At 54.3% G+C, this 14,482-nt stretch overlaps 1 protein-coding gene across 1 annotated transcript in view; it reads right to left on the bottom strand.

Annotated features, from left to right (window-relative positions):
- NRBP2 (nuclear receptor binding protein 2) overlaps positions 1-11,184 on the bottom strand; it is a 29,215-nt gene extending 18,031 nt beyond the window's left edge. Inside the window, exon 1 of the mRNA XM_075743077.1 lies at positions 10,857-11,184. Within this exon, the coding sequence (XP_075599192.1) occupies positions 10,857-10,973 (117 nt within the window). The 5' untranslated portion in view covers positions 10,974-11,184. The remainder of the gene's footprint in view (positions 1-10,856) is intronic.
- Between the last annotated feature and the right edge of the window lie 3,298 nt (positions 11,185-14,482).

The following is a 14,482-nucleotide window of genomic DNA, read 5'->3' as shown; positions in this document are numbered from 1 at the left end:
TATGATCTCATGCCATGCTTTTCAGGGGTTCTTGGCAGCTCCGCATGCTGCTAATGGTGGACACCACGTGGAACAGGCAAAACTCCAGCGCTGGACTGGGCAAGCTCCCTGCTCAGGCTGCTTCCAGAAAGTCCTTGGCAGGAGCTGAGGCCAGCCTGGAGAGACCACTGGGGACAAGTAAGTGAAGGTTTACAAAAGATCAGGTTTCATCTTGCAATAAATCGCTCCCTTTTGAGCTTTTCATGTCAACAAGGACTGAAACAGTCCACAGAAAAATCACAGGCTTAGCGATACAGTTCCAGGACCTTGGGAGAGCAGCTGTTAACCAAGGAAGGCACAGGGCTGGAGAGCAACGGACAAGGATTTCTGCTACCACTGGCATTTAGACCTGATTTGGAGAAGAAAATAAGGACAAGGTGGGTTGTAACCTTTCTTGGGTTGCTCTAGGAGACTGGGGAAAAGGCATAGCCACAGTGCCTGGAGGAGAAGGCACTCTGCCAGTCTTCTGCTTCTCCCCAGACACCCACACTCGCATCCTCAGGACAAGCACATGCTGGCTCCCTCCCTCAACAGGGACATCCCACTGCCCTCCTGTGCCCCCCAGAGCATCCCTCCACACTGTCTGGACCAGCACACCCCAGCCACCCATGGGACACTGTGGACAGAACAGTCCCAGAGGCCTCCTCTGCTGGTGACCCCGCTCCCAGGATGGCAGCTGTGTGGTGTGGTTGACATGCTGGAGGGAAGGGATGCCGTCCAGAGGGACCTGGACAGGCTGGAGAGCTGGGCACATGTGAACGTCATGAAGTTCAACAAGGCCAAGTGCAAGGTCCTGCATGTGGGTCTGGGCAATCCCAAGCACAACTCCAGGCTGGGCGAGGAACGGATGGAGAGCAGCCCTGGGGAGAAGGACTTGGGGTGCTGGGGGACGAGAAGCTCAACACGACCCAGCAATGTGCGCTGGCAGCCCAGAAAGCCAACCGTGTCCTGGGCTGTGTGTCCAGCAGCGTGACCAGCAGGTCGAGGGAGGGGATTCTGCCCCTCTACTCCGCTCTGCTGAGACCCCCCTGCAGTGCTACATCCAGCTTGGGGCTCGCCAGGACAAGAAGGACATGGAGCTGTTGGAGGGAGTCCAGAGGAGGCCACGGAGATGATCTGAGGGCTGGAGCACCTCTGCTATGGAGACAGGCTGAGAGAGTTGGGCTGGTTCAGCCTGGAGAAGAGAAGGCTGCGGGGAGACCTTAGAGCCCCTTCCAGTCCCTGCAGGGGCTCCAGGAAAGCTGGAGAGGGGCTGGTGCCAAGGGCAGGGAGGGACAGGCCAAGGGGAATGGCCTGAAGCTGCAGGAGGGGAGATGGAGATGGGATGGGAGGCAGAAATCCTTCCCTGTGAGGGTGCTGAGGCCCTGGCACAGGGTGCCCAGAGAAGCTGTGGCTGCCCCGGCTCCCTGGCAGTGTTCAAGGCCAGGTTGGATGGGGCTTTGGGCAAGCTGGGCTAGTGGAGGGTGTCCCTGCCCATGGCAGGGGTGGCACTGGATGGGCTGTGGGGTCCCTGCCCACCCAAACTAGTCTGTGATTCTATGACCATGCTGGAGGATGCCTCCAGCATCCTGAAGCCAGAATGAAGAAGACCAAAACTTTTCATGGATTTTCTGGACTGGTGCTGAGCCAGTGACCAGGGGAAAGATGACGTTTTAGCAATCAAAGGCCCATGAATGCGCACGAGAGCAAGGCAGCTGCCAGCACTCTGTACATTCGCCCTGTCCACAGACGGGTGTGCTTCCTGAGCTGCCGCCAGGCTCCCGCCCGCCTGCGGCACACAGAGGCGTGCAGCCTGCGCAGGATGGAGCCCTTCCCCACCCACCTCAGGCTGGCAGCAGCCCTGTGAGCACCCGTGGCCCCACCGCCTGCCCATGGGTGGGGGTGCTGCAGACAGACCAGAGGACAGACAGCCAGGACAAACAGCACCTTCTGGAGGACACAGGGCAAAGCCAAAGAGACACCCAAGGGGAGAGCCAAACAAGGAGGAGCAGTTCACAGATTACAGGGCCTCAGGCTCTCCAGGCTCACCAAGAGCAGCCGTGGCACGCTGGCAAGAGCACCAGGACCCACTTGGTCGTACGGCAACAGCAGACACATGTTGATGGCACAGGTCACAACCCCCTGCACCTCCATCAGGGGAGCAGAGCCAGTACTGCTCTGCCACAGAGGAGAAACCTCTGGTCGGTGGTAACGAGAGGAGAGCTAGCAGGATGTGAAGATGGTGATGCTTGCTGCTTTCACAGTTTACCTGACTCCTCGTGACACGGCAACGTTATTCCTTTTGGCACTGGGAACTGGCAGGATTTGCTGGGGCCACAAGGCTGAGCAGGGAACACAATGTGCCTGGGAGAGCACTTCTGTGGAGTAAATCCCAACCTGGCCCTCCGCTCCAGTATTTCATAAGCCTGGGAGACAGTAAAGGCTGTGTCTGGGCTTCTCAAGGGGCTTCAGGTTACAGTTAGCGAGGAGGTGCTGCTAAGCCATGGGGACACACCTTGGGCAGCAAAGACTGTCCTCTCAGAGCAATGTGTGCAAGCAGCAGAGACGAAGGACTGTGTCTCTGCAGGGACTCCCCTTCCAGCCCACTGCCTGCAAGCCGGGCTCCACTTGCCTTCTCCAAACCACGTGTTCCCTGGCCCTGACAGAGGCTGCACTCCTCTCTCTGCCACCCCTTGCTATGCAACATGTAGGGCAGGGGTGACTGTTGCAACACGGAAATAATTTTTTTAAAACATGTAAAAGGAAAAAAAATGAGCTAAGAGGGCTGAGGCTGTGCTCTGACACCTGTGCTGCTTCCTTCAGCTTACCAAGGGACAGGGACGACAAACAGCAGTAGCAGGCAGAGCCGCCTGATCACCACTGTGCTGAGGAGCAGAAGCTGGAGCAGGTCCCGCAGGAGCAGCGGTGTGTGTGCAGCGGGCACCCAGGGGGCAATGGGGGCTCATCCATGGGCGCGCTGTGCACGTGTGATTCTCTGGGCCAAGAGACGAGACACCCCCCTCTGCTGAGCTGGGAGTTCTCTGCCCAGGGCCTGAGACTCAACGCCACGGCTCCAAGCTCTCTGCTTCCAGGGCCCCGTTTCAAGCACTGGACCTGCCACAAACAGCCCCCTTGTCCCCAGGGAGGAGGCTGGGACCAGCAGCAGCCCCGGGGCAATTACGAGGCAATCTGCTCCTGAGCCTGGCTGGGCTGCTGCCCGGATTTCACCTGGTGGCAGGTACGCCAAAGGCTGTGACAGAAGAGCTAGCTGGGTGACATCCACCCATTCTGCTACCTGCAGTCCGCAGCAAAACAGCAGACCAAGCCTGCAATGTCCTGTGACTGTGCAGGAGCAGGATGAGGGATCTGCGGTGCCAGATAAACCTGTTCTGTGTGATCGTGTTACACAATTAGCAGGTGAAGGAAATACATGAGATGCAAAATATTTTGATTCCAGTGAAGCATTTGATCCTACCTCTCAAAAAAAAAAAAATATTCTCAGCACTAATTCAGACCAGCGTGGATACAGGGCTACTGGCTTGAGAGACCTAGCTGAGCAGGGATGGTGGCATGATGCTTACAGAGCTAGGAGGCAACGGCACAGGTCAGGGCGAGCTCTGCTGCAGTTTAACACCAGTGCAATCATGGAGAGAAGTGAGGCAGGTACGGGTGAACGGCACTCATCCTGGGCAACGCAGGAGGAGCGGTGAGCCTCAAAGAGGAGAGAAGGAGCCGAGCTATGGGCAGAAAGCAGAAGTGGCATTCAGCCAATCAACCAGGAAAAATAACCAGGTGCTCGGCTCCACTGCAGGCAAGGGAGAAAAACAGATTCGTGGCCAACACAGCAGGATGTGCAGCGGCAGAGCTCTCCCGTCCCAGGGCACGAGGGGCACCCACTCCACCCAGCCCTTTTCCATGAACTCTCCCTATCCATCCCCAGGAGATCTGCCTGTCAGCAACAGCAGGGAGATCATGGTTTAATACCTGTGGTCAGGGAGGAAGCCCCTCCCAGCAGGATCTGGAGCAGGCCTCCTCGGAAACGGAGCCACCAGCCAGCCTGTGCCCTCTGCCTGTGGGAGGGAGGGCTGGAAGTCTTTCCTTTCTCTCCATACCCATGGTTGCCTTCCCCCTTGCCCAGCAGCTGCCAGAGCAAACACTGTGATCCCTGTTCTCCTTCCACTGCTGAGAAAAAGGGACAGAAGAGTATTTTTCCACCACCCAGATAAGAGCCAGGAGAGATCCTGCACGCTGAAGGCAATACAAGTGCTGTTATTTCCTGGGCAGAAGCCGTACCATCGCACACATTGCATGCACGCCTGGCCTGCGGACGGGCTGCTCAGGAAACGGCTGGCAGGGAGCCGGCAGGGAGCCGTTGGCTTTACCCCCAGGGCACTGCACACCCCTGGGAAGGAGACGCGAGCCTGTGGTCAGCCAAAGCTGAGCACTGCTTTGCTCCCTGTCTAAACTCCACCTCAGAAACTCACTGGCCACGGCACTGAAACCCAGGCGCACGCTGCCCTGTGGCAGCAGCCCAGCGGGTTTGCAGTGGGCGTTAGAGAAGGCTCTGCAGAATTCAGTGGGAAGGGGAAGGGGCACCTGGGCACCAGGCAGGAGAGCAGAGCCCGGACGGGTTGGGGAGGGAGGTGGAGCAGGAGATGCCCAAGGACAGGCTGGGCATGCAGTACTCCATCCCGCTGCTGCAGGCCCCAGTGCCCACCAGTCTGAGCTGGGGACAAACGCCCAGGGACGGGCTTTGCAGTGCTAGTCCAGAAAGCAATGGGCTGTGTGCACTGGTCATCCAAGCCCCGCTGGAAAACACCAAACAGCAAACCGTTCATCGGTCAGGCTGGAGACCTGTTGAATTAGCCGAGTTAACAGGAATTTCATGTGATCTACCCAGTCGACTGCATGGGTGCAGGGATTTGCCCTCCTGCTGCGTTGGCACAGAGCAAACCCAAGCTGAACGGTTAAGCCGTCAGCAGTGCCGTTTCAGTGAAAGCTAACAAAAACACCTTGTTGACCAGTATCTGATTGCTACAGGGGAAAGCTAGCACACTGCCTTTCATGTGCTTACTGTCAAATGCTAACTTGACAAATGGAAGAGCCAACCAGTGAGCATGTGATCATCTTTTAATCCACTTTGTAACACAACCGTGGGACACCTCCCTTGTCCTGGAAGTAAAATATAAAAGCCTCTGGGACTGTCCGTGTTCTCTGGTTACATCAGAGAAAAAGGAGAAAGGAGACAAGGGACACAAAAGGTGTAAAAGCTTGCAAGACCCATATACACTCTCTGGCCACTGTAAACAAAGAAAACTGCATGGAAAAACCAATGAAAGGGCAAAAAAAGCTTAGTTAAAAAAAAGGAAAGGGAACAAAACACGGAGAATGCTGGTAATTGTAATACTTCTCTTTCGTGTCTAGTTTGGAGGGAGCACAGAAGGAGCAGCCCAGGAGTGCTGAGCTGCATGCATTTGGGACAGGTGGAGAAGCTGGAGCAGACAGGTAGTGCCGCAGGAGCACACTGAGTTAGCCCAGGAGCAACGAGCTGCAAACAGAAAGGCATTCTTGTGGAGAATAGGAATGGAAATAAGAGAGCATGTTACCGCACGAAAAAGGACAAGTTTCTGCACTAACCTTTACCACTGGGCTGACGCCATGTCCCTCCCCAGCAGAGAGAACAAGGCAGAGGATTGTTATGACCGGGTAAGACCATGAAGGATTAAAAGATCCTTGAAATGGAGAAAGTAGCACAGGGAAAGTGGACCTGAAGCAAAAGGCAAAACGGCCCTCGCACATCGCCCCCACGAACCAGAAGGGTAACGAGGAGGACACTAAATCTAGCATGCAAAGTCTTGTTTTTGGCCAGACCCACAGAATACATGCTGGGAAGGGGACTTCACTATCCGCTTCCAGTGAAGTTTATCTATCAGCGAGTTATGCCACCTTAGTTCAAACAATTTTGTTTTGCTGTCACAAATATCCTCAATTAAAACCACCGGGGTGCCCCATCTCCTGTTTGGAGCAGAGAGCGAAGCCTTAGGGTATTAACCTGTCTGATCAGCTGAGGTCAGCAGGTTCACAAGTAAACTCATCCCAGAAAGTTAAACAGCAGCAAACAAAAGCTGTAAAACCAGTAAGGGGTAGAAAAAAATAGATGGCATGAAAAGAAAGAGCTAAGTCCTTCAGCTGATCCCCTCTGCTCTGGAAAAGCACTCCACAACAAAACACACTTCAAGTCCTAGTCTCCTGGGAGGGCTGGCAACAAAGCAGCTTTTAAAAATAACTCTGGTGGCAAATATTAAATAGTTGGATGCTTTCCAAATAATCTATCACAGAACTGGTTATCCTCACTGCAAACTATAAACACAATTTATACCTAAAAAAGGGAATTCCTTGCACCTCAGTGTATTCAAATGCTTACATTATTTTTCCATATTTTGTTTTCTGATCTATGGGAACCTACAGCAACACGTCAAAATCTCACATTTTTAAATATCACTTTACTTTCTTTAAATTCTGCTTCAGAATTTCTTCTCTTTCTTCTTGTTATTGTTTCCCTTTTTCCCTTCTTTCATCCTGCTGGTTTTAGAAGTTAAAGCTCATAGTTCAAGGGCTCTGTATCACGACATTCAGTCATTAACCCTTTTACTAAACCAGGTGACCAAAAGGCGAGCAATGGACTATTTCAAGCGAAAATGTGGCCAGCCCTGTTGTAGCCATCAGCAGCTATGCTGGGGCTGCCAGCACCGTGAAGCAGAGCACTGCGTCAGAGGCAATGGCAGAGCTACAAGCGGAGAAGCAACTCCAAAATTCAGTCCCGTGAACCACAGCTGAGCTTTGCCACAGCAAGCACGTGCTCTCATCTGAAGGGATTCCCTGAGGAATACCAAGGCAACCCAGAGCACGCTGGGTCCAGGACATTCCTGCATGCGGGGCCCCCAGAGATGGACGGGAGAGATGCTGGAAAAAGGTTGAAATAATGGCCTGAACCCAGTCTATGTTACAGATTAACATGGTTGTTACCAGCGCTCACGAACAGCAGAGTCAACAAATATCTACTGGTCGTAACAGTCCCTTCCAAATGGAAAAAGGATTTTCAAAAGCAAAGCAACATGGATAAAAACAGTTTGATCTTAGTACCAAGGTGCTAGGGTTCATACGGGAAAATATATTCAGACAAGGAAAGTTGCAAAACTTTTAACATAAGCAGTAAACCAACTTTCTTCTTCCTTGCTACTCTTACTCTACAGGGTGGGTGGAAAAAGTAAATGAAGTCATCAAACCAATGCTGAAAAAAAGTCTCTTCCTACATGGAAAAGTCTGCAACAGCAGGATTCCTTTGCTGCACTTTCACGCTATAGCAGGAAGAGAAATGAAAGAGGCAGAACACAGATTGTGCTGACACTGAAGTCACCAAAGGAGTCGTGTGGCCGTTCCTCCACATACATTGCAGAGATGCTGTAAGTGCTTTTCTTTCCTGAACTGCTTGTGGAAATCTGTGACTTCATGTCCGTCGTGAATATATGCATCATAAATAGGCAAAGGAAGTTATCAAGGGAAGTGTTTTCTTCTTTGGCGGGCATGGCCAGGCCCAGCGCAGCATTAAGATCACGGCACATTCTAGCTGAATGCAGTAGTGAATGTACTTGAAACGTGGTGTAATAATGCACAGGGGGTTGTGAGCCGCTGCTCTGCATTGTCCCAGTGGAGTACAGCTACAACGGCCATGTGTAAAACCAGAGGTGTAGTCCTTGTGTACATGTAATTAATATATACATGCTAGCAATTTATCATAACCTGCTTCCCTGCCTATACTACTGAGCATCACAGTTTAAGCATTAGAACACTGTATGGAGTGCTTGCCTCTGCCCGCTTCAGCTCTCCAGGCTCCAGACACTGCTCCAAGCCGCGTGCCTGGGCTGTCTCTGCCTGCCGCAGGGACCGCAGGTCACAGGCAGCTCTCCCGCCCCGCTGCACCCAGTCTGGAAGCGGCAAGACCTTACAGGACTCAACTGTTCTGGCAAAGCGAATTAAGGAGAATAAATAATTACAATGAATCACCAGGATAGTGAGGGGAAATCCCTATTGGTAAAAGCATGTGAAGTGCTTACGGCAATCAGAATGTGCGTTAAACAGAATGGCTGTTCATCGATGTTAGAAGATACCATATCAACAGCTTACAGACAGCAAACAGTGTTTTTTCTTCCTGGTACGTAACTAAGGCTCTATGTATGAATTTGCAACAAACTAGACTCTTGCACAAAACTTCCTTCACTTTGCAATTTAGGCAGTGCTACCACTTCGCCGGTCAAGTTCATGTGCATTTTGTCACGGCAGCTTTACAGATCCCTGAACCATGAAACCTGCACTTGCTCAAGAGGCCGCTCTCCTCCAGGTCCATCATCTGAACGCTCGCCTCCCCAGGTGCCTCGGCACAGACACATGGGCCTGGTGAGCCGTTGGCAAGCTCCTGTGTTGCTAAAGAGGTGACCACAGCACTGCAACTCATCACCGTGCGATGTGTGACCGTATCGCAAACCACAGAGACTCACAAGCCTTCCTGCCACTGCCTGCTGTCCTGCAATGCTCAGGAAAGACCAATCCAGCCTTCCAACCTCTCTGGCAAGAAAACCTCCCTGTAGGTGGATAGCACGGCACAGCAACCAATTACCAAAACATCTGTGTGGAAAGGTCACTGATGGGGCTGTGCTCCACGTTTGTTTCCACTTCTCCCATGCACTGTACAGGGGGACAAACCGCTGGGGGCCAGTTCCAGCCACTGCAACTCCACTCCAGAAAGCTCCCTTGTCAAAATTAAATGTTAAAATGTAGATCATTAAATGTCACCATTAGGTCAAAATAGACGGGGATTGTTCAAATAGGAAATGACCTCCAAGTCATTTCTTTGCCAAGGACAACTAGGGGTTTCAGGCTGTTTTGGTGGGTCACAGACTAACACACATCATCCAAGAACTGTGTGGAAAAGCATAATGCAACTACAGGTCAGATGTGATTAAATTACAGGGCCTTATCCAGTACCTACACCAAATCTTTCCACCCTGTTGCTTGTTTCCAACACAAAGCGGAGATAATTTTAAGTCTGTAGATCTAATTACAGGATATTCTCAGCTAAAAAACTAGATTCCACACGGCCTTCCTCACCTCTTCAGCTGCCCTGCAGAGCCACCGTGGCAGAGACCATGGGAGAGGCAGGGGTCTGTCTGTCAGCTGCGCCTGTGCCGTTACCCCACGCCTCACCTGCAGCACGGAGGGCACGCTGCAAGGCCCGCACCAGCAGCTGAAGCTTGGTCAGATGCATGGCACAGACAGAGGGATGGCTGATGACGGGTACCAGCAAAGCCTGTCCCAAAAAAAGATAAAGGAAATAACACAAAGATATAGCTGTCTCTGACACCTCAGATGTGCCACATGGGTGGGATCTGATACTCTGGGAGCACCAAGGGCAAGCAGGGGAAGGAGCCATGCGATTTTGAACGTGGTGTCGGGTCCTGGCACTCACTACATGGCATGCACACCATGGAACAAGGCTCAGGCACCAGCCATGAGGCATGTACACCCTGATGCAAGGCTCTGATGTAGAGAAGATGTGGGCAGAAGTGGTAAGGTAGTAGGAATGGAGATGGAAGGGTGATGTGTGGGTGTGGAAGCGCCAGAAAGCACGGAGGGACACAAGAAGGGCAGATGCTGATGGCACCAACATTTGCAGGTTATGAAGATCTCAGCAAAGCCCAGACTGGGAAAACAGCCTAAAACACGGGCAGCCTGCAGCCAGACTAGACTATGGACTACCGACAGGTCATTAACAGGCGATGGTGGGAAGATAAAGAACAGGGTGGGCCCTTTTACCCTTCAGAAGCTGACAGTGCCTGTGATCTTGTATCTCAGTGCTGTCCCAACCCTGCCTGGGGTCAGGATTCACCCACTGACTTTGGTCCCTGTTCTTGGGTGCCCTAGCAGAGGCAAGGAGACTCAGGTTCCACTTTCAGGGGAGATGGTTGTTACACTGATATGGGGGACACATCTGGAAGAGAGAGGGCAGGGGGTGATGATGGGAGCGCTGCAAAACCCTGGTGGACACGCTGCAGGAGGGCTGTGCTGAGCCCCTGGGCTGGGAAGATAAGCTGAAACGGTCCAAACACCTTGTCTGGAGAGGAGGAACCGGATTCTCCAGCCCTGGAGGCAGCGGTGCGGCGACCAGCCTCCGTCGTGCCCCGCCATCTACCCGCCAAGTCCTCGTTCCCACAGGAGCTGCCCGGCCAGCGACTCTCGGTTACCGGCCTGCCACCCGCACCGCTGCCACCAGACACAGCTCAAACACCGACCTCAGCAAAACCCTCCAGGATCGGGCTCAGCGCTGGCTCCGGCAGCGCCCGGTCCCCTTCCGAAAGGGCCCACGAGCCGGCTGCGAGCGGGCGGCCCAGCACGGCTGGTCCCTCGGGCATCGGTGCCCTCCGCTGCGGGCTGCACCCCCGGGACACCCCGCACCGGGACACCCCGCACCGGGGCAGCCCGCGCCTCCGGGCCGCCCCCGGCGGCTCGTTTTCCCCCCCCCCGGGGCAGCTCTCCGCATCGGTCTCCGGCCGCGGCCATCGCCCTTGCCCTGGGCACCTGCCCGTGCCCGCGCCCGGGGGATGCGGCCGCCCCGGCCCTGGCCCCAGCCCCGGCTCCGGTCGGCGGGACACGGGCCGGCGGCGCCGCCTGCCCCCGAGCGGGCTCCTGCGGGGCGGCCGCGAGCTCGGGGCAGCGCTCGGTGTCCCGCAGGGCCCGGCCGCGGCGGCGGCAGCAGCATCGGTCCCGCAGCGCCCCGCGCCCACCTGCTCCCGGCGCTTCTGCCAGCGCCCGCAGGGGCTCTCCTCCAGGATCTCGCTCTCCTCCTCGCTCTCCTCCTCCTTTTCCTGCGCCAGCCGCGCGTCCGGCTCCGGCACCGCCATCCCCGCGCCGAGCCGAGCCGCGCCGAGCCGCGCCGCGCCGCGCCGAGCCGCGCCGATCCGATCCGATCCGAGCCGCGCCGATCCGATCCGAGCCGCGCCGATCCGCGGGCTGACAGCGCCGCGCGGGGCCGGCCCGGGCTCAGCCCGCCCCGCTCCGGACGTGCGGCCGCGCACGGCCCGCCCCGCCGGGAGGGGCCCCGTGCACCCCCGGCCCGGGGATGCGCCCCCGGGACCCCGCGCTCCGCCCCGCGGCCGCCCCGCTGCTCCCAGCCGCCCCGCCCCGCCGTCGGGGCCGGCCGGCGCCTCCGCAGCCGCGCTTCCCGCAGGACCCGGCGCCGCCACCCCGGACGTACCTCTGCCCGGGGAGGCCCCGGGGCTTGACCCACCCGCCTCGGAGCCCCGGTTCCACGGCCCGACCCACCCGTCTGAGTGCCTGTCCCTTCCCGGCTACCCGCCGCCTGGCCCTGTCCCTGCCCCTGCCCCAGCCTCCGTCCAGGCATCTGCCGCCCTTCCAGTCCCCTCTCGGCAGGGCCTCCGTGTTCCCCTGGTCCCTCGGTTCCCGTAGTGCCCGAGCACTGCCACCTTGCCATCTTCCCTAACAGCCTTCCCTGGCCAGGCACCGAGCACCCGGAAACCACTTCACCGGCTCCAAGCATGAAGTCTTACAGATGTTTTCATTCCTCCGGAAAGTTTCTGGCTCATTCGATGTTTTTCTCCTCTTTCTGGCCATCTCCAGTTTCTCTTAGCACGTTCATTATTTGTTCCACCCTGCTTCTAAGCACTGGTGCCTTCTTGCTGTTTTGGGAGACATTCTTTCCCTCCAGACCGTTCCTCCTTTTAGCTGGTGTGGTTAACCAAGAGGGACCATGGTGATGGCAGCTATTAGACAAGGAGGCACTGATGGTGCACACCAGGTATTGTACACAAAGTCCTGTTCCCTGAAACACAGTATAAACAGAGTATAAACAAACAGTATAAACAAACAGGTGTTTCCTTGTGTGGGCCACCACCAGGTCCTGCCTGGCAGCCAACTGGGCTACTCTGACAGTCGCACTGGGGTAACTGGTGCCACCAGCAACAGCCCCATGGCACTGCCGTGGGTACAGGGCCTGAGCTGCTGCTGCTGCCAGCTCCCTGTGCCGTGCTCTTCTCTGAGCCCACCCGGGTGAATCCCTGCTGGAAGGCTGTTGGCTATCAGCGTGAGCCCCTTGCTGACCCTGGCAGACCCCATTATCACATCCCAGACTGCAAAAGCACGTGTTGGGCCATGGCCAGTTCCAGGCACGCACACCAGTCACACCACCCTGCCACCAGTCTGTGCCACCAGCTCCCATGGTGACCTTGTCCTACGCCTACCAGACAGGACTCATAGGAAAGTAAACCACTGGTTCTTATCAAAGTGCAAGGCAAAAGTTCAGCTGGGAATAAGTACAAGGACAAGGAATTAAAAGGTTGGAACAAAACATAAAACACACAACACACCCCAGGCACCTTTCCTATCTGCCTGTGTCTCCACAAGCCCCCGCGGCACCCCTGTGACAGCCTCCCATCTTCTGCGGAGCCTGGTTCCCTGTTGCAGCTCTGCCAATTGTCTGCCAGCTCGGCTGTACCTGAGGGGGGGATAGCCTGTACCGGGGGCAATCTGTCGGTTTTAACAGACATCCTCTGCAAGTAAAAGCTCTGTCCAAACAAGGAATAGGCCAAAGGTACACCAAAAGAGATGCTGACAAATTAACTGGCCAAAAGGTAAAAAGCAGTGCTCAAAAACACTGAAGACAAGAACCTGAGCAGAAGATACATAGAGCCCAAGGATGACGAGGGTCTAAATGAGGTCACTAGACAGACAGCACTATAGTAAAAAAGCAAAGTTCATTCTCTGCTGTAGCATTTACTCTGTAGGAAGCCTTTCTTTACAGGAGGAAAGTCAGAGGAATTGTCTCAAAATGAGGTGACAAAAGAACAGATCATATAACGAATCAATACTATGAATGGTGACAGGCTGAGATATTTGCTCAAGAGGTTTGGAGGAATGCAAATGCTAAAAGGGCCAGAGAATGTGCTGTGGTACCTAAGGCAGGCTCAGTACCAGGCACTGCTTTTCAACATGTTCGTAAACAATCCAGAAAAGGGATGAACAATGAGTTGGCAGAGTTTGCTGATGACACCAAACTATTCAGGACAGTCAGCTCTAAAGCTGGCTGTGAAGAGCTGCACAGACTCTTGGGACACTGGAAGGGGTATCAAAAGTGTGGACAAGCTTTCACATGAAACTAACTACTCAGCTCGGAAAGCAACAGCTTAGCCGGGTATACGCAGACTAAGAGCACCATAAGCAGCATGGAGAGAGCACGTAGGAATGGTTATTCACCATTTCACACAAAATGGTAGTTGAGATGCCTGATGAAAAGGCTAGGCACGTGCTGTAAAACACATGAATGGGAGTAATTTTTTACTGAGTGTTTCTTGGGGTAAAATGTTCGTGGGTGACACATTGTGGAATTCATTGCCATAGGGTGTTTACAGCGGCCAAAGTAGAAAAGGATTTTAAAAGCTATTAGGCAAATTTGTGGGAGAAAAATTGATTGAGGACTATTAAACACAAAGACGCAGATGTAGCCTCTGGCTCAAGAGGGCTCTAAGCTGCAGATTGTCAGAAGCTGTGAGTCTGCAACTGATGAAATATTGCTTGGTCCCTGCTCTGGTTCTTGTGCTCTTCCTCTAGGGATCTGCTATTAGCAACTTGCAAAAGTAGGATGCAGGGATATGCAGGGCTTAGATCTGGCCCAGGGGAGTTGCTCTCACATTGTCTGCTGCCTCATGCTTTCTGGGGAGGAAACACATTTTGTCTTCAGATGTTCTTTGTGGACCTCTGCTGTTTTCATTTTCACATGTGCTGCACATGTCCTAGCTGGATGTTGCTGTGTCCCTGGACTGGCCACACTCTGCACAGGCAGCTCATACACAAATCTTTGAGGTCCTTTTAGATACACAAATTGCATCCACCAGCATGAACTGGCTAGGTCCTAGATCTCTCTGTTCAAACTCAGTCACTTTGAGTGCCGTGTTCTCAGCACATGATACCCTTGACTTCTTTGGACACATTACAGGAATGACAAGGTGATGCAGGATCAGTGGATGGATGTTCCCACAGCAGCAATCGTCCTCTATCATCACTGCCCCCTCACCCCATCCAGACAATCCCCCTATATCCCACTATCTCTTTCCTCACCCCCTCATCCTCAATGCCTCATCCACATCAGAGTAAGCTTCTTTATCTTCTTCAACTTCCTTTTCCTTCACTGGATAATATATAGTAGAACATATTTGTCTTGCCTGTCCATTTTCAGGCACAAGCCATAGTCTTTCATTTGCTGTTTGTCCTGACTGTCACCCAACCAAAAAGCAGGAGAAACCTGGTCCATCCTGGTGGCCTCCACGCTTTTGTACTGAACGTGACCGCCTGAAACAGGTGTCTGCCCTCGGCTATTCTCCAGGGTTCAAGCTGTTAG

Source organism: Balearica regulorum, chromosome 2 (genome assembly GCF_011004875.1).
Source record: "Balearica regulorum gibbericeps isolate bBalReg1 chromosome 2, bBalReg1.pri, whole genome shotgun sequence".
Classification (NCBI taxonomy): domain Eukaryota; kingdom Metazoa; phylum Chordata; class Aves; order Gruiformes; family Gruidae; genus Balearica; species Balearica regulorum.
This window is presented reverse-complemented; position numbering and strand designations above follow the sequence as displayed.